The sequence below is a fragment of the Prionailurus viverrinus genome, chromosome X (genome assembly GCF_022837055.1).
Source record: "Prionailurus viverrinus isolate Anna chromosome X, UM_Priviv_1.0, whole genome shotgun sequence".
NCBI classification, from domain to species: Eukaryota; Metazoa; Chordata; class Mammalia; order Carnivora; family Felidae; genus Prionailurus; species Prionailurus viverrinus.
Genome location: NC_062579.1, coordinates 16876426 through 16902306, shown reverse-complemented (window position 1 = coordinate 16902306; position 25881 = coordinate 16876426). Strand labels below are relative to the sequence as shown.

Below are 25881 nucleotides of genomic sequence, written 5' to 3'. Positions count from 1 at the left end.
GGAATAAAATTATCAATTCAAAAGGAAATTGATGAATATTCCTCAAAACAATTTTAATATTTGAAAAATATTCACATACAAGTTGAAAGCATGCACAACATTCTGCCCCAGGTCCTTAGGATCCTGGATAATGATTAGGTATGCTATGTCATGCCTACTGTAGCAAAAAATTCATTATTATTTTTATTTTAATTTAGAATAGGTCTATCACAAGGTGCTCTGTGAAGACAACATGCCAGTTTAAAAAAAAAAAAGGAACTGGAAGCTGACTCAAGAGCAACCTTTTATTCTGTGAATTCTGATATTTATGCTAAGCATGACCTGTTCAGATGCTTTTCTTTCAAAAATGAAGGAAAATCAAAATTGAATAAAAATTCCAGGGACTAATTTGTACATCATTTCTTGACTCAAACTGTATACAGATAGTTCGAGGGCATCTACTAGAAATAATTTATTCAGATTAAAATTTTGTCAGTAAAAAATATTTGTACTTCTAGTAATACAAAAAGGGCTTAAGAATCGGTCACACATTTATTTGGTTAAGAGAGCATCCTGAGGGCTTGTGGACATTTCATTGTCCTTTAATACTCATATTAGCAAGACAAGCACATTGTTAAATGATTTGGGTTTCTATCAGTTAGCTGTGCATTAATATGATGGAGAACTATTAATACACAAGCCTTGACACCAGGCAAATAATTCCTTTTCTTCTTTTTTCAATTCCTCATCTGACATGGGTTCAACTTTCATGATGTCAGAAGATGGGGAGGAGAAGATGACTGTCTTTTTTTGCTTTGTACGTGATGTATCTGTCTGTGGTTCCTAGGTAGAATTATAAATAAAAGACGGAAAAAAACTGGTTTTTACTACTTTGTTTTTATAGTGACTGTTTATACTTAGCCTCCTCGTAAAAAACTTAGAGCAGATTCTTTAAGAATTACAAAGTAACACATCAATACGTGCTGGTTGTCAATATTCCTACAATGTAGGAATATACTGAGGGCGACTTTACACCTACCGCTTTTGTAAGTTTAGATAGAAATGGATTTTGTTTTGACAAAACCACCATTAGCATCGTGCTGAATTGACAGCGTCAACATACAGAGACGACAGTTTTTCATTGCTGCTGTTGTCGTTCACCACCTCATACTGATGCGGAGCCCAAACAGCCAATATTTATCAGGTTAGCTCTATTGTGGAAGAATTTTTAAAACATGGGGCACCAAGAGGAACATAGCTTTAGACTATCTAAGTAGATACCAAAGGCATTTCAACCTTCACCTTGGAGATAAGGAAAATTCTACTTATAGAAGTAGAATTACTTACAGTTTGAATAGTGTACAAAACAATGAATTCAGTACAAGTTCAACTTACAGTCCCCACAGAAGCATTTTTTTCTTTAGCCATCTTGTAAGCTTTTTTCATTTTTTCAACTTTCATTTGAGCTTGCCTAGATCGACGACCCAGATGTTGAATTTGACTCTGCTGTTGGTAGGGCCCATACGAAGGTTGGATAGTTGGAAAGGATGAAGGACATCTAGAAAAGATTTGTATTATAGACAGAAAAAAATGCACAAAATAACATTTAAATGTAAAGCAAGTTCCCTATTTTTTTAAAGCATCTTCCAGCAAATGTATCATAGACCTCAGTTTTTGGAGCAGTACTGCATGTAATTTTTTAGGCCAAAGTTATCATTTCTGCTTAAATTCCACAGCACAGTTCCTTATCTGTCACCTATGAAGGTGTATATATGAGGACATGGACCACAATGACGGTGAAAATGATAAAACATGGTATCAATCTAAAATCCGTTTTCCTGGAAAATACCATGTAGTAGCCACTTGAATCTTTTTTAACATACCATATACTAACACCAAAAAACGGGTAAATTTCATAATGGCCGAAAACAAGCTGTTTTTATCAGTGCTGGGATCAGATACAGGTGGTGCCACGCCCTACGCCTTACCACTGCAAAGCACATAGGCCCAGCTTCCAACTGACAGCATGGGCCTCACTCAGCCCGAGGGCTTGCTTGCGAAAACAGGAGCCCATGTGTGGAGAAAGTGCCCGAGAATTACTACCTCACCTCCTAAGCAGCCCTTAGCCAATGACTGCTGCACATTGGCGTATACATATCCCAGCTCCCTTGCCCCCACAGGATAAGTTGAGTCACGTGTTCTACAATGGCTTGGACATTCCCGGGAGGGATTAAACTCCACTTACCCGCAGAGATAACCTGTTTGCTGACACACACTGTTTCGGCAGCCTGCCCCTCCCTGTTTCCCTTCCATGGATGGTTCTGGGGATCACCTCCCAGATAAACTACTCATACTCAAATCTTTGATCTCCCAGGAGATCCCAAACTAATACTGCATTCATAGAAACCTGTAAGAAAATACTTTTACCTCTTTAATTGACTTAGAATTTGGCTACTTAATTTGGCTCTTCCAGTGACTCATCTTAGACAATCAATGGCAAGGGTTCAAATAGCAAGGAGCCCACGGTTATACATGGTGGCAGAGAAAATTACATCATTTATTTGGCCTTGGTGGTAATAGGGTTAAGTTCTATATTCAGTGCTTATATGGATGAGTTAGAGAAAGTCTATTCCATGATGACAGACTGCCCCCTACACCAGGCCATCTGTCTGGCAAATGTATACCCTTGATCATAAAATATATGGGCTAAATTATATTATTGGGGCAGCACCACTCATCTCTAGCCCTGAAAAAATCCAGCGCATTTGCCTGATGCTGGGTCACCAGTGTCTTCTTTTCCTTTCCACGAGTATTTTTTTCCTTTCAAGTATGACTCTGTGGAAATTGACTACCAATACATCCTCTTCAATCTGATTACCTCTTTCTTTTTCTCAAGAAAGAAAGCTCTTCATTTGTAAATAAGATGGGCTAGGTGAAACTTGTAATGGAAAGAAAAAAGGAATATAATGAGAGCAGTCGTATTCTGTCCATACTCTTTCAGATCATAATACAGTCTATTTTGCTACAACATGAGTTTCTATAATGTGAATTGGCTCACATGTTATTGCTAAAGAAGGGAATAATGTCACTGTAATTTATATGCAATTTGTCCTCAGCAAGGAGAGCCGGGATAGCAAGACGAGAATTATAACCTTCGGCAGAAAAGGAAAGAAGGTCCTCAGCCCTGTGTGCCACAGGCAACGGGAGCCCTTTTGGCTGTATTTATGAAAACGAGAATTAGCACCTGCATCTAGGGCTCTCTCCCCAGAGTGGCACCCCTCAGCCCACGACCCACCCTTACGGCGCTCCACCATACTCCCCACCTTGAGGGGGTTTCGATTATTGGCAGGTTGCCCGGCCTCTCGTGTCCGCTTACAAGGCAGCCACACTAGCCCAGGGCCACACTTCCATCTGCGCTAGCACCGTGCCCACTACCTGCTCTCATTAAAGAGATGCCAGAATTTCCACTCGATCGTTCTACATGTTTTATATTTTCTGTGCTGGCCTCCAGCCATCCTGAGCTGCCTGTCTGCTGGTGCAAGTTATCTCCCCAGGTTCCAATTGTCCTTTTTGTTAGTGTTCTGTTTACAAAGATGCAGAAGTTTAGAGCAATCTGCCCCAACCCTGTTTTTCTCATATGCCCTATTATTATCTTTCATGAGCTATTTGGCAGAAAGTGAACATTTTCAGAAATGCCCCTAGTATCACAACCCAGGTAAAATGTCACTTTTACCTAACTTCAGAAACAATCCGTAGCTGGTGCTTACGCATCTCTTCCGTTTGTGGCTTCTGTAACAGATACTTCATTTCTTTTTGTAGACGGTGTGAGATTATTCCAGACTCTGCATAATGAACTATGTCATATATTATCATCGTCCTGGGGATGTTTTTGAGGTTTAATTTTCGCCAGTAGTTATTTCTGCCACCATAGGATGCAGGAGTCTCATCCAGAAGACTGGAGTACTATATGGAAACAACAGGTAAGAATGATTGGTTGTGGGTACTCTAGAATGTTTTTAGACACATTTCTCAAGGTTCACGTGTCCAATGTCACTTCATCAAAAAGCATTCCCTGATCCCATCTCTGAACTTTATCAGCAACGTTCTTCTATGGCTTCTTACCGACTACTTGATGTTTTAGTTATCTGTGTACTTAGCTCCCCACCGGAAGTGCGCAGGGTCCTTGTCACGCAGTATCATGTACACAGTACCACACTCACTAAATCTTTATTTAATGCATAAACATTTTAATGGCAAATATATGATCTGCATACCTGGTGGTACTTGTTCCTAACATGCTTAGGTTGAGAGGACATTTGCATAAGCCTTTTCAGAAATAATGAGTTCATCTCTGGTACTAAGGGGCGAATTTCACTATTTTCATTTATAGTATTCGTAGAAATCCCACTGCTATTTATTTTTTGAATTTAAAATATCAAATTAGGAAGGTTAAAATTCAAATATATATAATCAATTCAACCTTATAAAATGTTCATTTAAGAAATAAAAATAGGGGAGATGCTCTAGCCACTGCCCTTACCACGGCAGCCACGATCTCCCTAACGGACACCCAGAACGTTGGAATGGGATTAACAAGATTTGGAGTGTTTTTCCTGTTCTTTGGAATGATCCTTTTTTTTTTTTTAATCTTTATTTATTTTTGAGAGAGACAGAGACAGAATGCGAGTGGGTTAGGGGCAGAGAGAGAGGGAGACACAGAAGCAGAAGCAGGCTCCAGGCTCTGAGCTGTCAGCACGGAGCCTGACGCAGGGCTTGAACTCATAGACCTTGAGATCATGACCTGAGCCGAAGTCAGACGCCCAACCGACTGAGCCACCCAGGCGCCCCATGATTCTCTTTTTTGACAAAGCACTACTGGCTATTGGAAATGGGCTTCTTTCCTGTGGTCACTGGCTTTATTAGAAGAGTGCCAGTCCTTGGATCCCTTTTGAATTTACCTGGAATTAGATCATTTGTAGATAAAGTTGGTAGCAACAATATGGTATAACAACAAGTGAACTGAAGACTCATTTAAAATATTGTATTATTTATAAATCCTTTGAGGAATATTCAGCACAAAATGAAATGACATGAAATAGCTTGTAATGTTCTTTACAGAAGTTTAAAACGTACAGTCTACAAAGTACCAATAGCAGTTAACAAAGAAGAACTGAGAACAGGCTTCTAATCAAGTGATCTGAGAAGTCAGCAAGCAAACTAAAGGAGATGAAATCTATGTTACAATACTTATTGAAACTCTTGAAGGCGATTTTTATTGTTTATGCACAATGTGTGAAACACAGCCGTCCTTGGAGAACTGCAGTGCCTGTTTCTTTCCTTTTTATTTTGAGGGTGCAGGAACACGCATAGGCATTTGCTTTTTAGAAATACCCACTGGAATGGCAAAAATATTTCTAGTTGCACTGTGTCTCTGAAAGTGATGCATGAGTTAGCTTGGATTATGTCATTTTAATGTATTAAACCCAAGAAAAACCTAGTTTTGATGGATGAATCACCTTTTTTTAATATATAAACGTATGGCTAAAATAAAACATTGGTGGTTCTTCTGATTCCTAATATTTTAAAACCAGATGAAAATCTGAACTAGATATTCACTGTTGGAATACACAAAGGTCATTTATTCTTCATAAACAAACACTCAGAACTACTCATGTGTCTTGAGAGTCTGACCTGATTATCTGTATCCTACATTATATGTAAGCATCTAACAAAAAGAGTTCTTGACTATGAAGTAGTCTGTTACATTGAATAGTCTTTTATTTAAGATACTAAATGATGCAAACCTAATGGATTTTTCCATGTCATGGTGTTTTTCTTTCTTTCTTTCTTTCTTTCTTTCTTTCTTTCTTTCTTAGCAGTGGTTTTACTATTTTGCTTTTCATAAATCAAATAACTATTGGTAATGTTTACTTTAAGATGTAATATGTTAAAAGGTTAAACTTATAGGTATTTGTTAAGGGCTTTTCATGTAAGGCTGAGTTTTCCTTTATTTTTAGCCTTTTCATAACATAAAAATCAATACACATGATGAATGCTTCATAAGATGCTTTGTCTTGAGTTCATGGAGAAAATATCTGAATTCACATGCTAAAGTTAGTTTACAGTAATTAAATGGGCTATAGTTTCTTAAAAACATGACACTAAAAAAATGTGTTGTTTTTTCTACTATTGATGCTTGACTGGCAGTAAGAAACAGTAGTTGTTTCTTAGTAGTTTTCCAAGCTGACAACTTTTCTGGTAGATGTAAGAACACATTTCAACAGCCATAGTACTATTTGTTTTACCACTAATGACTGCACTATTTACCTTTTTTTTTAACAGTTGCAAAGCTTTTTAATGCGCAAAATTATAATTTAAATATGTGATTTTTATTTACAAACATGTCTACAAAATATATCATAGATTGCATTATTTTTGTATGCACAATGCACAAAGAACTCCCATTTTTGCTTGTCAAAAGAAGGAAAGACTTGGTCCACAGTTTAATAGTTCAGTCTTGTTGATTACTGTCTTTTGGTACTGGCATTTGACTTATGACATAATCAGTGAAACTAGATGATATTGACAAAATGAGACTCCTACCTCAATAGTTCATGGAATAATAAAAGACCTAGTGTTGTGTCTAATGTTCTTCAAAAAAGTAATATCCTCATTTGGAGAGTGTCAGATATATACATATTTTGGGGATCGACTTATACAAGTTGCCCTGTAGGACTCTTCTACATATTTTTGACTGATCCATATTATTTTCAGTGGCTAGATAATTCTACCTTTTTAGAACAAGAACAGTATCTGTAAATGTAATGAACATTTGTATTATTTAGCTCCTTTGTAGACATGAATTTCTACCAAAATGTTCTTTGCACCGTAACAGATAACTTTTTCAAAATCTTATTTCATAAGCATTATTAGAAGTTGTGTAAAGAAAAAAAAAAAAGAAGTTGTGTAAAGGATTTGATAATTTCCCAGTCCTTAGTAAGATTGAGGGGCTGGAGCAGTTTTCAGTTTTCAAAGAGCCAACAGTTAATCTCAAATTTGAGTTTGGGACTGCTTGGCAGTGCTATTTCTTATTCAGAACCACTGATGAGTCTCTATTTTTAAACATATTAGTCTTCTGACAGAAATCACTGTACATTGTATTGTTTCTTCCTTTCCAAAATGAGCCTTCTTTGTGACAAAAATGTACTTTGATTATTGCTATACAGATGGATGAAAAGGTCTAATACTACCTAGCCTTAAGTGTACCTGGCACTATTCAAATGTATTTTCTGTAACACAAACATTCTTGCAATGTTTTTCTTTTCCCCTTATAAATTGTAATTCCTGGAATACTGGTGCTTTAAAAAGTCTCAGCGTCATTTTATATGATCTAACAATGGAATATTGTAAATACACTAGTCTTACCTCTCAATAAAAGGGTACTTTTCTGTCAAAGAAAGAAAGAAAGAAAGAAAGAAAGAAAGAAAAAGAAAGAAAGAAAGAAAGGAAAATAAGGCCAGGGGAGCCCAGGTGGCTCAGTCGGTTAGGTGTCCAACTTTGGCAAAAGTCATGATCTCGTGGTTCATGGGTTCGAGCCCCGCATCAGACTCTCTGCTGTCAGTGGAGCCTGCTTCAGATCCTCTGTCCCCCTCTCTCTCTGTCCCTCCCCAACTTGTGTACCCACACTCTTCTCAAAAATAAATTTAAAACTTAAAAAAAAACTTTAAACAAAAAATAAATAAGTAAATAAATGGAATAGGGCCAGAGGATCTACAATGCTGGGAAATAGAATATCAGCTAGGCATTTAGGGTATCTCTCTCTCTCTCTCTCTCTCTCTCTCTCTCACACACACACACACACACACACACACACACACACACACACAAGCAGTCTTTCTTTTGATTATTTAGGCAGGTACAAATTTTAATTACTACCATTTGATTGAATAATCCCAGTCCTCCAACAACACTTTCAATTTCAGTTTCCATAGTGTAAGTTAGTAATTGTATAAAATGCAAACTTTGCTGAGAGCTCTTCAGTCCATAGGTCACTACATAAATAACAGATGTGTGTAGTGATTAGTGACAAATCAGGTCGCTTCTTCCAAAATGTGTCACTGATTGGTCACCGAGGATCTGTTTTGTTCAGTTCACACAGAGACAGCAAAGTATGTAGTTGTATCGCCTCTTTGTCTCCCGGTGATAAACCCATGTGACATTTACCAAAAAATATATATATAATAAAAACAAAAATAAAAGATAATCAAAAGAACAGGCCAACAGAGAAACACAAAGTGATAATGTTGGAAATGTAAATGGAGTTCTACAAGAAATAGGTGACCAAGGGGATACTGACATTGCTGTCATTCAAGAGCTTGTGGCTGGGCAGCTAGAGGAACTTGGTGAAGGTGAATTTACCAGCATAAATGAGGAAAGTGGTTGTGACAACAAGGATGAAGCTGGCCCAGAGGAAGTGACGCTGACAAAAAAGATACTTCACATTACAAGAACTCTGAGATTTCACAACATTTAAAGCGTAGGGGTGCCCGGGTGGCTCAGTCGGTTAGGCGTCCGACTTCATCTCAGGTCATGATCTCATGGTTCATGGGTTCGTGCCCCACGCTGGGCTCTGTGCTGACAGCTCAGAGCCTGGAGCCTGCTTCAGATTCTGTGTCTCCCTCTCTCTCTGCCCTTCCCCCATTCACGCTCTGTCTCTCTGTGTCTCTCAAAAATGAATAAATATTAAAAAAATTTTTTTAACGTGCAAAGGACAGGGGCACCTGGGTGGCTCAGTCGGTTGAGCGTCTGACTCTTGATTGCAGCTCAGGTCGTGATCGAGCCCCACACCAGGTTCTGCGCTAACAGTGTGGAGCCTGCTTGGGATTCTCTCTCTCTACCCCTACCCTGCTCTCTCTCTTTCTCAAAATAAAGAAACAAACATAAAAATTTTTAAAAATAAAGTGCAAAGGATAAAATGTTGGTAGGTAATCTAAACTTAGGAAGGAGTAGGACAATTCACCAAGGCATAGAAAAGATGCTCACTACGTATTGTAAGTTACACGAGAAGAAGAGGCAAGTGCAGTTGAAACCACTCCTGATAAACTGTTTTTTAAAGCTTTATTGGGATTCACATCCCATACAATTCACCTATTTAAAGTATATAATGCAATGGTATTTAGTATATTTACAGTTTATATGTTTTTTACAAAGAAATGAAACACTCTTGATCCTCAATGTTCCTAATGTTTAAAATTATAGGGTGATAAATGTTTTGCTTTTTTTTCCATTTTCCTATATAACAGATAGCAAGAGAGTTTTTAATGTTTTGATAAGATTTAAAAAAAATTTTTTTTAATGTTTATTTTTGAGAGAGAGAGAGAGAGAGCAACAGCAGGGGAGGGGCAGAGAGAGAGGGAGACACAGAATCTGAAGCAGGCTCCAGGCTCTGAGCTGTCAACAGAGCCCGACGAGGGGCTCAAACCCACATACTGTGAGATCATGACCTGAGCCGAAGTCAGACGCTTAACCAACGGAGCCACCCGGGTGGCCCATTCACAAGATTTTTTTTAAAGGCATGGCACAATCATGATTTTTCCCATTGATTATTAAATTTGCTTTGCACAGTTTCAGCTTGCACGATCTTTTTTTTTTTTAAAGATTTTATTATTAAGAAATTTCTACACCCGATGTGGGGCTCGAACATACAACCCCGAGATTAAGAGTTGCATGCTCCACCAACCAACCAGCAAGGCACCCGTGCATGGTCATTTTTAGGGCCCCGCACTACCGTGTGAAGTGAGCACTGTTTTACTTGCTGAGAGTAGAGCAGTAAAATGGGTAGACACCTCAGAACCATCAATGACCTGCTCTAAACTTAGCTATGTGACCTTGGGCAGGTTTTTAAAAATCTTGTTAAACTCCATGTTTCTCATCTGTTAAAGGGTCACATAATTCACAAATTTGAAGATTGAAGGAGATAATAGGCAAATGAAGAGCTAAAAACAGTGCTGTGTCCATAAAGGGCTCAATAAATGTCAGCAATCATCATGTCTCTCTCTCCCAATATGTCTATCTGGGGACTTCTTTCTATGACACCAATCCTTGGCTTAGCCACAGTCTGCAAGTACGTGACCCATGTCCTTAGCAAAGACAGTCAGCATCCCCAAGCGCTACTTATTTCCCGGTTCAATTCTCTCATTTTCCAGGTTAAGGCTCTAAAGGAAAGAAAACACAACTGGGAGTCTCTAAGGCACGGCAGTAATTTCATGTGTCACACTGACACAAGTGAGTGAATAGTTATTATTATGAGCCAGAATTTTGGGATCCCTTGTTTCTTTAGGACTTGTAAAATGGCGGTAATAATAGTACCTACCTCTTAGGATTGTTATGAGAACAAAAGGAGTTGGTATTACAGTAGCGTTTGCTATTATTATTATTTAGGTATCTAGTTTACGTTCACTGATTTAGCACTGCTGTCCAACCTGTTATGCAAACCAGAAACCGAGGAGCTGTGCCGGACACCTTCCCTTAGCTTGACTCCCTGTCACCAAGGCTCCACTCATTTTATTCTCTAACTATCTCTTGTGTCTCTAGCCTCATGGCCCTCAACCAAGAGACCACCATCTCTCCTGAAGTACAGCAGAAGCATCCAAACTAGGAGAAAGCTCTTGCTGTCTGTCCTCAAATCCATCCTCTACACTGCAGCCACATGGGTCTCTTCACTTACTAGATTAGATTACCTCATTTCTTAACACACTGTACCAGCTTCTAGTGGGACACAGGATGAAAGAAAAGAAAAACACCTCACTATGGTCCAAAGGCCTGCCTGAAGCTTTCTTACCAGCCCTCCGGGCCACCGACATGCCAAACCCTCTGCTCTCTCTTCTCCAGCCCCACAGACCTGCTTTCAGGCCCTGCGTTTCTTCCTGCCACAGAGTCTCTGCCTGGGGCGCAGCACCTGCTCAGCCCCAGACTGAGGCTGTGACACATTGTTGATTGCCTGCCCGTCAAGCATTTCCCACTTCTCCCTTGCCTCCAGAGCCCTGTTTTTTTTTTTTTTTCCAAGTATGGAACAGTAATATGTTCCAGGAAGGAGGGCCCCAGCATATGAACCATGATTGTTCTAAGTCAATCATGGAAAACGGTCCCACGTCCCTTTATCAGTGATTAGTTTAGGGGGAGCATGTGATCCAGTTCTGACCAAAGGAACCCGAGGGGAAGTCTGCTGGGGGCTTCTGGCAAAGATTTTTCTTCTTGAGATAAAAAGGAGAATTACGCTTAGGAGTCCCCTTGTTCCTGCCTTTGAAGGAGGTTGAGAACGTGATAGGCATCTTGTTACCATGTGAAGGAAGAGAAGAGCACTGGAATGAGCTGACCCAGAGCCCTGACGTCCTGGGGCTGCTGCATTAGCTAGCCCAGGACCCACCTACCTGTGCACTTTGGACATGGGACAATAAACGTCCTTTGTTGTCTAAGCCTCTTGTGGCTGGGAACATTCTGTTACTAGAAGCACACAGCATCCAAACAATAATCGGACCCTTCATTACCAGGCCAAATCTCCATCTTGCACTATTTTAGTACCATGTATTTGAGTTTTTGACTTTTTTACTGAGATAAAATTCACGTAATCTAAAATTCACCATTTTAACCATTTTAAAGTATACAATTCAGTCTAAATAAACATTGTATCACTACTATCTAACCACAAAACATTTCCATCACCCCCAAAAGAAAGGCCACATTCAGTAGCTATCACTCCCCAAATGTAAAAAGCCAAATATTATACGATTCCATTAACAGAAACTACCCAGAATAGGTAAAGCAGAGACAGGGAGACAAAAAGCAGATCCGTGGTTGATAAGGGCTGGAATGATGGAAGAATGGGGAGTGACAGCTTAATAGATACGAACTTTCCCTTTGGGGTGACAAAAAGGTTCTGGAACTAGATGAGGGTGGTGTTTGCACAACATCATGAATGCACTTAATGCCAGTGAATTGTACCATTTAAAATGGTAAATTTTGGGGGTGCCTGGGTGGCTCAGTTGGTTAAACATTCAACTCTTGATTTTGGCTCAGGTCATGATCTCACAGTTTGTGAGTTCAAGCCCCACGTCGGGCTCTGCAATGACAGTGTGGAACCTGCTTGCAATTCTCTCTCTCTCCCTCTCTCCCTGCCCCAACCACCCTCGCTCGCTCACACGTGCTCGCTCTCTCTTTGAAAATAAATCAACAATAAAATGATAAAATGGTAAATTTTACATTGTATGTATCTTGTTACAGTGAAAAACATGTATGATCCTTTCTTCTTGGAGTACAAGGCCAGAGGCTTTTTTTAATTGTTGTTTCTAATATCTAAATCTCAATTCCTTACTTGCATGTAATCTTGCAGGGTGACAATATCAATTTCATCAGTTATTTTGAACTTCTGGAAAAAACGTTCCTCTTCCATAACTTGATGACAAAATCTCCTTTTCCCCATTATTTTGCAAGCATCGGCCACTGCCTATAAAGAGAATAGAAAATAGACTTTTAAAACAGTAGTATAATAGCAGTAATTACCAGTGCACGATTCACATGTTGTTTCTGACAAACACATCAAATGTTGTTCCTTCCTTCTGGCAGCTTGCTGGTCAATAAAAATACTGTATTTACAAAGAAAAGACTGTATAGGAATTTTTAAACCACTTAAAATTTGTTTCCATAACCATGTCTACATAGTTTTAAAATGTAGGTGGAGCAGTAATGAGTTTACAATTCTCAGAGAAACATGTTTTTTTTTTTAATCTGTTTTCCCCCCTCAAAAAAACCCCATTCTTTTCCCTTAAAAAACCAAACCAAACCAAATCTCTAACGTCACTCAGGCTGTCAGGGCAAAGAAAACGTCCTTGGTTGTTACATAGGTCGCCCTGGGAACTGCTCTGAAAGGTGTCACCGGGTGCCTCTCTTTCATGTGTTAGCTAATCCCTCACCCCCAAATGGAAACAGGGACGTTTCAGATTGCTTAGACTTCCCTCTGTTTCACACTTCATTCTCAGGGGCCAGAGAGTAGCAAAGCAGTTTTTTTTCGGTCCGAAGTGTCAGCATTTTATACTCAAGGAAAGCACCTGAGAGGGCAGAGGTACAGGAATGACAGTAAGTGCGGAGGACCAGATCCCATCCGGCCCTATTTGCACCGTACCCTTCCACATACACCCATCCTTTGCTAAGCGCTATACATAGACTGTGAGTAGAGACTTAAGTACTCCCCACCCTTGTTCCCACCCCCCATAAGTATGTGCTGACTCTTCTAACACATATTTATATTACATATCTGTGCTTCTGGCCACAAAGCATATGCTTATGAGAAGGGAGACTGGTGTAGATGAAAATCCAAATATCTTTAGATTCCAGATTAGTCTCTCTTTTCCTTTGTATCTCAGAATGTGTATTTGTGAAAGCATGGGAACTCCATGTTATAAGGCTGATAGGAGGCTGGCTGAGACGAGATCGAAATTTGGAATCTCTGTTCTTTTTTACTTAACATACAATGTAACAATGAGCCTGAATGTATTTCCCATTTCAATTTTCACTTTTGTTATTAAGAATATTGCTTTTTAAGTTTGTCTAATTCCAAAGCTTAAAACACAGACACGTATGGAAAAGGAAAGAATATTCAAATGGTTGTAGTTTTATTCCTAATGCGCTACCTGCAAGGGACAGAAACAGCTTATGTGATGGAACCTTCCTTTAGGCAGATCATCTTTGTTTTCCATTTCATTAGTTTCTTTATACACTATGCCTCTAAAGAGAAGGCAGTATTGGCACGTATCTCCATTATGCTTTCTTGCAATTAATTTCCTGTGGGTTCTCATTAACCATCCTCACAACGATACTAGAGGTAAAAGCAAATAAATTGTACAGTGAACAAGTCTGAAAGCCATATAATTTCTGCTCTGAGGATTTCTTTAGATATAACTATATTTTACTTTAGCTCAAGTTACTTGGTAAGGGTATTTCTTGTCAGTTCTTCCCCACTCTACTCCACTCAGCCACCACCCACAATCCCTCCCAGCCCTGGTTTCCTTATTTGCACAGCGCCTCAGCTGTGTGGCTCAGCTGTGTCGGGCCCAGCCCAGTATCCAGCCAAAAAAACCCTATGCCTGGCAGCGCAGGGCAGGCTCGCTGCCCACTTGCAACAGGGGTTTGAAAAAAGTTTGTCCTCCGACGGCCAGGATGTTCTTTCTCAGGCATCTGCCGCGTAAGGCCAGATTCGGGAAAGTACTTCTGGGTAGGAAGGGATGGGAGAGAAGAGCCCAGACCCAGGTGAAGGGGAAGGGCAGAAACTGGGCAAGAAGCCCAGGACAGCAGCCAATCAGACTAGAATTCAAGAGGCAGGTTCCATTCTTAGTGGGTGACTCAAAAGGCCCAAGAGGGGCATCTCTAAATGTGACACCTCCCCTGGTACCTGGCATCACTGTGGCTCAGAAGCCCCCACAGCCCTGCCGCTGGCCCAGATCCACACCTGCGCTTGTCAAGTTACTCTGCTATCTGAAGTCACTTCCCCGCCCGCCTGGAAATTGACACTCTCGAAACTAGCAAAAGCTGGCATCCCTGCACAGGAACCGTGTTTCTGGTTTGGAGCAGTACAGTGATATACAGGCTCAGAATTAATAAAACCACCACAACCGCTGGTGTTGTTTCAACCTCAAAGTGCGCACAGAGCAGCGGACAGACTGAGAGTATGCAAGCCTCAGCTCTGCCCCTGACAAGCCCCTCCAAGTTCCAGCTTCCTTGCAGTCAGAATGGGAGTAACATGCACCTCACCAGAGTTATCAGGGGGCCGTGGAAGAGAACACATTTAGCAGGCCTCCTGACTCAAGATTGGTTAAGAACGCAGGCTCTGGAGTCAGGATTACTGGGTCTTGATAACGGTTCCTTCGCTTTCTAGATGTGGGACCTTTGGCAAGTTACTTAGTCTTTTAAAACTGAGGATGACAACAGGCTGTACATTCTAGAGTTTATGAGAATGCAATGATAATGCACACGAAATGTTTAACATAGTACTTGATAGTGCTCAATAAGGGCAGCTAATATTAATAATAATGTTTTTCCTTTTTACCTAAATGCCCAATCCTCAAAAAGAACAGGGATCTTCAGTTGAAACTAATGGTTGCTGGATATTAATGTGTGAGAACAGGCAATTACTCAGAGGCATTCCAGGCCATGGTGTGTGCAGCGGGCAACTTTAGTGCTTGTCAAACTCCATTGTACGTAGGGTCATCTGGGGGGGAGGGGTCTTGTTAAAATCCAGGTGTTGATTCAGTGGGTCTGGGGTGGGGGCTGACATTCTGCATTGCTAATAAGTTCCAGGGGATGCCAGTGCTGCGGGTCTGTAGATCACACTCTGAGTAGCAAGGCTTTAGAATATTCTAAATATAGTTGGGAGGATGAACTATAGTGACAACCCTCTGAAAATAAGCATTGCTCTGAAAATAGATCATCGAAGTAGGTAACTGAAATGAGATCTCTTTTTGGTACACGTGGCTATCTGATTGTTCTAGCACCATTTGAACTGACTTGGCACCTTTGATGAAAATCAATTGATCATCTATGAGCGGGTGTATTTCTGAATTCTCTATCCTATCTCATTGATCTATGTGTCTCTTTATGCCATCACGACACTGTCAGGATCATTTTAGCTTTTTAAATCTTGAAATCAGCTAATGTAAATCTTTGTCCTTCTCTAAAGTGGTTTAGGCTATTCTACATCCTTTCACTTGTTTTTACGTGTGTGTGTGTGTGTGTGTGTGTGTGTGTGTGTGTGTGTGAATACGTGAGAAATACCATCGGGAAATGGTAAGGAAATGAAACTAGAAATGGAAATAACAACTAAGGAAAAGACAGAACAATAACAAAACTCTGTGAAACTCCCCTTCTTCATAAGTGAACTTAGATTACACGTCTGAACTAAAACTGACTTGTTTATTTCATATTAAGAAGTAAGTGGGGGCACCTGGCTGGCTGAGTTGGTAGAGCATGTGACTCTTGATCTTGGGGTCGTGGGTTCGAACCCCATGTTGGGTATAGAGATTACTCCAAAATAAAATCTTAAGGGGCACCTGGGTGGCTCAGTCATTTGAGTATCTGACTTGGGCTCAGGTCATGATCTCACGGTGAGTGAGTTCGAGCCCTGCATCAGGCTCTGTGCTGAGAGCTCAGAGCCCAGAGCCTGCTTTGGATTCTGTGTCTCCCTCTCTCTCTGCCCCTCCCCCGCTCTCTCCCTTTCTCTCAAAAATAAATAAACATTTAAAAAATAATAATAATAAAATAAAATCTTTAAAACAAGAGAAAGTGAACTTAGAAAAGTTGGATCAGTTTGCTAAACACACAATTTCTACATTCAAAGGACCTGAGTAGACTTATAGTGAGAAAAATTCTACTTCTACAGGTTTTCTATCAACCATGTATCCAAGTGTTAGCAGAGTTTGTTACAAAGTTGAACTAAAGGGAAAAAGGAATTCTAAACTGTTCTCTTGTGTTCTGATCATTTAAATCCCCTTAGAATATTTAGTGAAAAACTCAAACTAAATAGTGCTATCACATTTTTATAATAAGATCAAAAATTTTTTTAAATATATTTGTGTGAGTATTTTTTATGGAACAAAAGAAGGAGACACAGTAAACTATTAACAGTGATCACCCCAGGAAAGCGAAAGTCACAACACAGAGAGAAAAGGCATGAGGTGGTTTTCTTTTTAAAAAAATCTCTGTGCTATTTCCTTTTTTCCCCAACAGTTACTTTGTAATTTTAAAAAACTGAATTTATTATACAGCATTTTAATGAGTTTTAATATACACACAGTGCTTTCCAGTCACGACCTCTACGTTTTTCATTTGCTCCAGCTTGTGGACAGTAGGAGCCACCAAGGGCAGATCCAAGAGAATTTCAGTTCCTGGAAAAGTCTCATTATGTAACCTCTAAAAACCAAGAATTGATGATATTTTATAGGAACAACAACAAGCTCATTCTGTACATAAATGTAACACGACTTTATTCCTCAAGATGTAGGATAAATATCAACTTTTGCATTTGAAGTTATTCTATATAAATGAACAAATATTGTTTCCGGAACACCATATTCCATATGAAAACACACAGTCCATTTGATACATTCTGAAACTGAATTAAATTTTCTCTGATATTGCCTGAGAACACAGAGAAAAGCAGTCTCTTTTTATTTTCTAATATTCTTCAGAGAATAAATGCCGTACATCCTGAATCTGATCAAAAACTCCCAGGGGCACCTGGGTGGCTCAGTTGGTTGAGCGTCTGACTCTTGATTTCGGCTCAGGTCATGATCTCACAGTTTGTGGGTTTGAGGCCCGCATACGGCTCTATGTTGACAGTGCAGAGCCTGCTTGGGATTCTCTCTCTCCCTCTCTGCCCCCCCTTCCTCAAAATAAATGCATAAATATATTTAAAAAAAAAAAAGAAAACTCCCAGGCTGTATGGTCTTCTATCCTGAACACATTCCATTATTGATGATTTCAGATGGACCTTACTTTTCATGTAAACTATTTCCAGAAGGCTACAGGAAAATAACCTTTGATGTACGGTTTATAAAAGGCTAAGTATAAGAATGCACATGTTTTCCTCAATCCTTGTCGTGTATAAAGGCCAAAGGAGCAAAACCTACACTGCAGATCCTTGTTATTAAAAGTAGGATCCGTGGGCCAGCAGTAGTGGCAGCACCTAGGAACTGGTTAGAAATGCAGAATCACACATCCTGTCCCAGAGCTAATGAATCAGAAATTACATTTTTTAAGTTTATTTATTTGGGGGGGAAGAGAAGAAGTGGGGGAGAGGTGGAGAACGAGGGGGACAGGGGACTCAAAGCAGGCTCTGTGCTGACAGCAGAGAGCCTGATGCGGGGCTCAAACTCACAAACTGCGAGATCATGACCTGAGCTGAAGTCAGACGCTTAACCAACTGAGCCACCCAGGCACCTCAGAAACTACATTTTAACAAGATTCTCAGATGATTCCTATGCTGTAGATAGAATTACTGTGTATATACTGGTATATATACCCAGAACTCAGGGCATTGCAGGGCTCGAACCCATGAACCGTGAGATCATGACCTGAGCTGAACTCAGACGCTTAAGTGACTGAGCCACGTAGGCGCCCCCAAAATTTTAATACAAAGAAAAGTGATGAGTATTTTTAGAGCCTTATATAAGGAATTCATTCCAAATATTTTTAGCTGATAAACAGAGACACTCTTGAAACAATGCTTAAAAAAATATTACCCGCCTGCTGGGCTGTTTAATGGTGAAATAACTTAGTCTGTACATTTCAAGTGCAATTTAGATACTACGTAGATGTTAAGAAGCTATTGGGGCGCCTGGGTGGCGCAGTCGGTTAAGCGTCCGACTTCAGCCAGGTCACGATCTCGCGGTCCGGGAGTTCGAGCCCCGCGTCGGGCTCTGGGCTGATGGCTCAGAGCCTGGAGCCTGTTTCCGATTCTGTGTCTCCCTCTCTCTCTGCCCCTCCCCCGTTCATGCTCTGTCTCTCTCTGTCCCAAACATAAATAAACGTTGAAAAAAAAAAAAAAGAAGCTAAAGCAACATAAAATGGACATTGTGAAAGAAACATCACCTCACTCGATGGCTTTAAGAACTTTTTTCCACTGAAATAGTTGTAACCATGTCCTTCGGTATGAAGAAAAATTTTAAATACGATGACAGGTGGAAATGTTTCACCACTAAATCTGAAATAAAGACCCAAAATTAGTCATCTGGCATCAGGCTTGGGGCTGAGTTACTTCTCCTCCGTAACAGGTAACAAAATGGATTACAGAGGTGAAAGAGTCACACTTTGGTGTGTGGGCTCACAACTATTCTCATTCGTGTGTCAGATTGGACACATCATGGAAAAGGAGCCACTCTCAAGGCAACTTGTGGCCCAAGAGTCATGTTTCTCTTTCTCCACATAATAAATGAAAATAAGAAGAACACATTTACTCTGTAATTATACCCTGAGAACTTATGAGGACTTAAGAAAATAAATTTCTAAGTTTTCTTCATTTTAACTAAGTGCTTCTTGAAATAAATCACTATAGAAATATTACCTGAATCTAACTTTACACTTCATGCTAGGATCTTTCACAAGCTCAGCCTCTAAGGGGCTCACTTCCTTCAGTATTTGATGTGTCACACGAAGTTCCTGAAATAGATGATGATGCTATCAATGGAAAATGGTACCCTGCCCAGACGTAATTTACTGAAAATAACAGAGGTGGCATGGTGAAGTGAACAGTACATCAGACTTGATGTTCTAAAGACCCAGGTTCTAGTCTTGGCTCCTCCGTTTATTACCCGTGTAGCCTTGAGTCAGTTACTTCATCCTTTTAGCCTCCAAGTTTGAGTAGGTGTCCCTCCTTGAGATCCCAGGCACTGTTCTTTCCCTCTGACAACACTTTTCACAATGTACTCTAATTAACTATAAACTAATCTGTGTCTTCCACTAGACTCTAAGGGGTGTGAAGGTATGGGATACTGTCTTTTTACTCTATCATGTGTTCTTAGCATTTAATACAGTCCTTGGAATACAGCAGGTGGTTAACAAATATTTGATATTGAATGAATCACTGTAAAATGAGGAAAATAACTGTAATGTCACTAGCTTTTAAGCACCTTTTATATACCACATGCTCTGTTAACGCCTTATATACATAACCTCATTTAATCTTTACACCTCAGCAATATTATTCAAACATTATTGTTCTCAGCTTTCCAATGAGCAGGCTGAAACTCTGGGGGTGTCTGTAATTTATTCAAAGGCACGCGGGTAATAAATGGACAAGCCAGGATGCAAACATAGATCTCTTTGACTCTAAAGCCCCCACCCCCTGCCCCCATATGACCTGGCCAACCTTTATGCCTATGACAATCACATAAAAAAGTACACCAAAGGCCTTTTATAATGACAAATCATTATTAATGTAAGGTAGGATCTTGAAGTGTCAGGACAACAGATTTTTTAAAAAAAGAATTAATTAATTTCCTTTTTTCTGTTACCCTAAGCATCTAAAGTTATACCAAAACCAGTATTATGATAATTAAATGCCAGTGCCATACATGAAGACAATGAACGGGTAATGGACCTGAACCGGCACCCACTTACCTGAGTGGGTTTTCCCTGAGGTATTCTGCTTACTGGCATCAGAAATGGGTCTGTGGCTCAGATGGTGAAGAAGTGTACAAGCTGCTCAGAGCTGCTAAAACTCCCTTAATGTGACTATCACTAATTACAGACTACTGTAATCAGGGGTGATATGCTTAGAATACTTGGTACTGTATGAAGGAAAGCTTAATACTCCGCTGGCATTGCCAGAGTTGTTCTTTTGGAGAGTGGAGGTGGGGCATGCCCACCTTTGGGGTGTTTTTGTTTTTGCTTTTGTTTCTGTTTTGTACTTAAATAGGACCATATTACTCACACTGCCCTGCACTTGCCTTTTTTCACTAATGAGCTATCTTAGCTGCCTTTGTTTGTATTGCAGAATCACATGCGAGGCTGCGAGGTTTAACACTACGAAAGCACCAAGGCTTATTTAACTAGCATCCCATAGGTGAACACTCTATGGTTTACTTTCTTTGCTGTTACAAACAATACTGCGATGAAACTGTACATGTATTGTAGAAAGCATTCCTAGAAGTGAGATTGCTGGCTGGAAGGTAAGGACACTTTTAATTCAGAGATTTTTCTTGTTGATGATCACTGGCCCACATCTTCAAATAAAAAATCAAAATTTTTAAAAGATCTTATTTTGGTTTCAGAAAAGGAAATAATAGGCACGTCATTTACAAATAAATCCAGAAATATTCATTTAGGGCAATCCTAGAACCGCATGCGTTATTATTAGGTTCAAATAGGACATCAAAAAAAGGTTACATGTGGGGTGCCTGGGTGGCGCAGTCGGTTAAGCGTCTGACTTCAGCCAGATCACGATCTCGCGGTCCGTGAGTTCGAGCCCCGCGTCGGGCTCTGGGCTGATGGCTCAGAGCCTGGAGCCTGTTTCCGATTCTGTGTCTCCCTCTCTCTCTGCCCCTCCCCCGTTCATGCTCTGTCTCTCTCTGTCCCAAAAATAAATAAACGTTGAAAAAAAAAAAAGGTTACATGTTCTATCTTTACTTCACACACCTTTTAGCTTGTAAGTAATTAAATCTTCCAGAGAAAACAAAAAGCTAAATACATACTGCTGCACGAATCGTGTGCTTTAGGAGTTGAAATATTGTTTTGTCCATATGAGATAACCAAGCTCTCTGTATCCTTTGGGCTGAAATATCTTTATTAGTTCTGAGAGGGAACAAAAAGAGGTTAAGATGAGTGAAGTAGTTTCCATTTTCCTAAAATCTTGGGGAACTCTCAATTTCTGCTTCTTTCCCCTGTACCATCCCATCCCCCATCCTAAGACTGACCTATGAGGAACATTTCGATGTGGTAATTGGAACTGGTCATTTGCAGAATCTAGTCAGAATGAGGATATAAAATATTTGAGAATATTTCCCTTGAGATCAAAAAAAAGTCCCAGCTAAAACTGTATCAGCAAAAGTATATATATTATAAATAAAAACGTGTGAAGGGACAAATCTGATTTCTTGAAACATCCGTGACCTAAAATGATTCCATTACAGTTAGTTCTTTAAAACACTGTCCGACTAGTCCAAGTCAATGAAAATAGCATGCAGAATACTCAAAGTTATGGTAGGTCCAATTTTCTTCTGGGAACAGACAACCATGCACCAAAAAGAGAAACTACCTTCTTTGATCTTTGCTTGAACCAGGCTCACCCCGTCAGGTCAGGTAAAAGAATTATTTTACTTTTGATCATGTGTCAGCACTAGCGAATTGTAGGGACCACCCTTTCCCAACATCCACCCCCCCATCCCATCATTACCCCTCACAAGGCTTCATGTAAAGAGAAGTAAGTACTCTTTTTTTTTTTTAACGTTTATTTATTTTTGAGACAGAGACAGAGCATGAACGGGGAGGGTCAGAGAGAGGGAGACACAGAATCTGAAACAGGCTCCAGGCTCTGAGCTGTCAGCACAGAGCCCGACGTGGGGCTTGAACTCACGAACCGCGAGATCATGACCCGAGCCGAAGTCAGCCGCTTAACCGACTGAGCCACCCAGGCGCCCCAAGTAAGTACTCTTATATAAAGTCACCATTAGCTGGCGAATGCAGACTACAAGACGCAGAGTTGAAAAGGCCTGGAGTATGGAAACAAAGCTTTAAATCCTAGCTGATGCCATTCATTAGCTAGTTAACTTTATGCAAATCACTTACCTTCTCCCCGTGGCTGCTTCCTCACTTATAAAATGTAATAATAAGACTGCTTCACAGTTGTCAGGATCAAAGAAATGTGTGTTAGCATGCTTTGCAAATTATGAAATACCATAATTATTATAATTACTATTCAATTCAAAAGTAATTTTAAAACAGACAAAAAAACCCCTCTAATTTATAAAACAAGAAGTGTTTGATGTTAGCTGGGTAAATACCGTATGGAAACTGACCCGTGGTGGAAAATGATAAAGAGCGAAAGACAGCTACTTACTGTTGTACTGCCGTTCCCTTCACAGTATTTGACAAATGCACTTTGTGGTCTTTTCCTGAGCATGGCTTATCTGGTTTCAGAACATCAGTAACTGATGCCTTTGAGAAGCACTTCCAGTGCTTCATTTTCCTGACGAAGTACTCTGAAAGTACACAGATTCGGCATTTGAGGTCATAATCTATATTATTGCACTGTTTGGACAAAACTGAACTGCCATATGGTTGTTGGGCTAATAACAGAACCCTTTACAAAGGAAGGCAACATGGATCTTAATGTTGCTTACAGTTTGCATGCTTTATGTACTAAAAATATTCTGAGGTATATGGAAAAGACAAGTGGATCTATCCATAGCCTTCTAACTGGCCTTCAGTCTCCAGTCTGTGTGTCCTTCTGGGTTCCTCCACACTGCAGCTGAGTTAATCTCGTAGAGCAATAATCTAGCCTTCTCACTCCCTAACTTAAAATCTTTCAGGGACACTTCATTTCCTCCACACTGAAGTCCACACTCCTTAGAATGGTGTTCCAGACTTTTCTGTCTAGTGTCCAATCTCTCAAACATCAAAATACCAACTTTCATCAGCATTCCTCTCTAGACTGTGAGAACAAGAACTTGTCCCCAAAATTAGTCAATGTTTTACACACCTTTACCACTGATCATGCCATTTCCTCTCCCTGCAGTGACGTCTCCACCACCAGCAAACATCAACTCAGGCTCCAAGACGCCAGCTAATTGATGCCTCTTCTCTGAAGTTTTCCACCCTCTCTTTTTCATACAACTGCTCACCCTGTCTCCAAGGTCCCATAATACCATACACGTTTTTCTTTTACAGTACTTCTCATATTGCATCATAATTTGTTTTCTTGGCGGTCACCCCAATAAGCTTGTTGAGGGCCGGAGGCATCTTGCTAACTATGGAATCTTCCGTGCCTAGCGAGAGTGCAGGGTTTTTACATGCTTGCCTGAGAACTTTCTGTCCTGGTTTTATCATGAAATAGCAGTGAGACTTTGGGCAAGTTCTTTAACCTCTCTGTAGCTGAGCTCCCTCCATGGTAAAGTGAGAGGGTGTATACTAAATGATTCCACCTTTGGTTTTCCATCCTTTGACACATTACTCCAATCTGAATGCAGTTCCGAAATTCGAAGTCACTGCTTAGTCTCTTCTACCAAAGCAGGGACTCTTTATCCTTTCTTCTGGTGCCATGGACCTGTATGGACAGACTCTTTTTTTTTTTTTTTTTTTTTTTTTTTTGTAGAGAGAGAGACAGAGCATGAGTTGGGGAGAGGGGCAGAGGGAGAGAGAGAGAATTTCAAGCAGGCTCCATCCCATGACTCTGACATCATGACCTGAGTCAAAATCAAGAGTCAGATGCTTAACTGACTGGGCCAACCAGTCGCCCCTGGACAGACTCCTTCTAAGAATTATGTTATTTTTTTTTAAGTTTATTTGTTTTGAGAGAGAGAGTGTGTGTGCACACGTGGAGGAGCAGAGAGAGAGAGAGAGAGAGAGAGAGAGAATCCCTAGCAGTCTCCATGCATGGGGTTCGAACTCACGAGCCATGAAATTATGACCTGAGCTGAAATCAAGAGTGAGTTGCTTAACTGACTAAGCCACCCAGGCACCCCTAAGAATTATGTTTTATAAATTCATAACATAAAACACGTACGATCACAAAGGACTCCACAATTATATTGAAATCACTGTGAAAACATTTTCAAAATCAAAACTATAGGAATTTGTCCTCTTTATGCATTAAATGAGAGTTCTCAAAACTACTGTACTCGTCAAGAGATAATGAGCAGAAATGCTATGTCAAGATGTCTGCTACGACTGTACCATTATATGAAAATATCTGTGCTTTCTACTGGGGAGAAAGTCGCCAATACTGCTGATACTACTGTGCTTTACTGCCTACACTATAATTGAAAGAAATGCTAAAGTTCAGCTACACATGAGTGAAAATAAAGTTGTAATTTTTTCCCCATCTAAGTTCATACACCCTCTGAATTAAGAACTCTTACCCTAATTTATCACTATACTTCACACTTTTATATACACGTGACATTCCATTACTGACACAGAGCCTTCAGAGTGTTTTCAATATTTGTCCTTGGGCATATGGATGGGTATGGCTTGGAATATACAAATGTCTGGATCAAGAGAAAATCAGCCCATAACATCTGGGAGTTGGACTGACACTCACAGCTGGGCTTTGGTGTTACCCTGGCTTCCTAACAACACCCAAACCAGAGCAAAGCCGGGCTTCCTTCAATTCGCTCCCACATGACTCAACCAAAGCCCAAATCTTATTATACATCTTTCTAGCACCCCCTTAGTGAGATGCCCCGTTGTGCCAAGTTGTGAGTTTTCCTCGCAGCAATCAGAGATATACTCAACTTGTACAACTACAAGTGGTTGAACACTTGTCTTTGGTCTTGGGTTGGAAGGCAGCGACATGCCACCACACAAACCACAAAAATCTTCCAGATGCCTGCCTGGATGAATTTACACTTTCTATGGGGTGAGGAAGCATAATACAGATTGAAATATCAAACCCTCATTATGAGACACTATAACAATTATTTAGGCGAGATCACAGGTTTTAAAGGCAGACTACCTAGGTTTGGATCCCGGGTTCCCGCTTTTTCAGTGTGGCCTTGTACAAATTACTTCTCTGTGCCTCGGTTTCCTAATCTACTAAACTGAAACTAATAATCATACTCATCTACCTGGGTTGTTGGAAAGATTAGATGAATATGTGTAAGGAGCTTAGATTAGAGCTGAGCACATAGTAAACACTACGGTAGTTTCTGCTATTCTTGTTAATAAGATAAGTATTCTCATTATTACCTATTTCTAGTAGTATGAAGGGACATATGATTCCCAGGGACGGGTATACGCTTAAGTATTTTAAAGGGAAAAAAGTCAGGGCCTTTCGAGAGTAAAGGACATGGCAAATTATATTAAATTTAAAACCTTAGGAACTTCCACCCCACGGTAAAAAAAAAAAAAATCTGAAAACCTTTTGTGAGATAAATCCAGGCCCCAGAGGTCGGCGACTTCCGGCCATGAGACTTTCGAAGCAGCTCGATACCCGTCGAGCGCCCCCGCCCGGCGTCCTCGGAGCAGAGGATTCCCAGCCCAAGTCGCTGGGCGCCCAATCGCGGCAGCGAAGGCCGATTCCCAGCGCGGCGCGGTGCCCGGCACCTCCCTCCTCGCGCCCCCGCGTGTCGCCCACACGGAGCTGGCGCTTTCCTGCCGCCTAGCAACGGCTGGCGCAGGGGCGGAGCCTCCTGGAGGCGG

General features: G+C 40.4%; 1 protein-coding gene across 2 annotated transcripts; it reads right to left on the bottom strand.

Moving 5' to 3' along the window:
- Positions 1-211: 211 nt before the first annotated feature.
- Positions 212-25881, bottom strand: CXHXorf58 (chromosome X CXorf58 homolog). Of its 2 annotated transcripts, XM_047844961.1 has the most exons (9): positions 25601-25879; positions 22580-22721; positions 21216-21315; positions 19088-19182; positions 18616-18727; positions 12350-12481; positions 3713-3942; positions 1375-1537; positions 212-822 (listed from the first exon to the last, which is right to left on the bottom strand). In XM_047844961.1, the coding sequence occupies exons 2-9, from the start codon at positions 22702-22704 to the stop codon at positions 649-651; spliced, it is 1131 nt and encodes a 376-aa protein (XP_047700917.1). In that variant the 5' UTR covers positions 22705-22721; positions 25601-25879; the 3' UTR covers positions 212-648. The 2 variants fall into 2 exon arrangements, with proteins under 2 accessions (XP_047700917.1, XP_047700919.1); XM_047844963.1 differs by lacking the exon at positions 21216-21315 and having other exon boundaries at positions 25601-25881.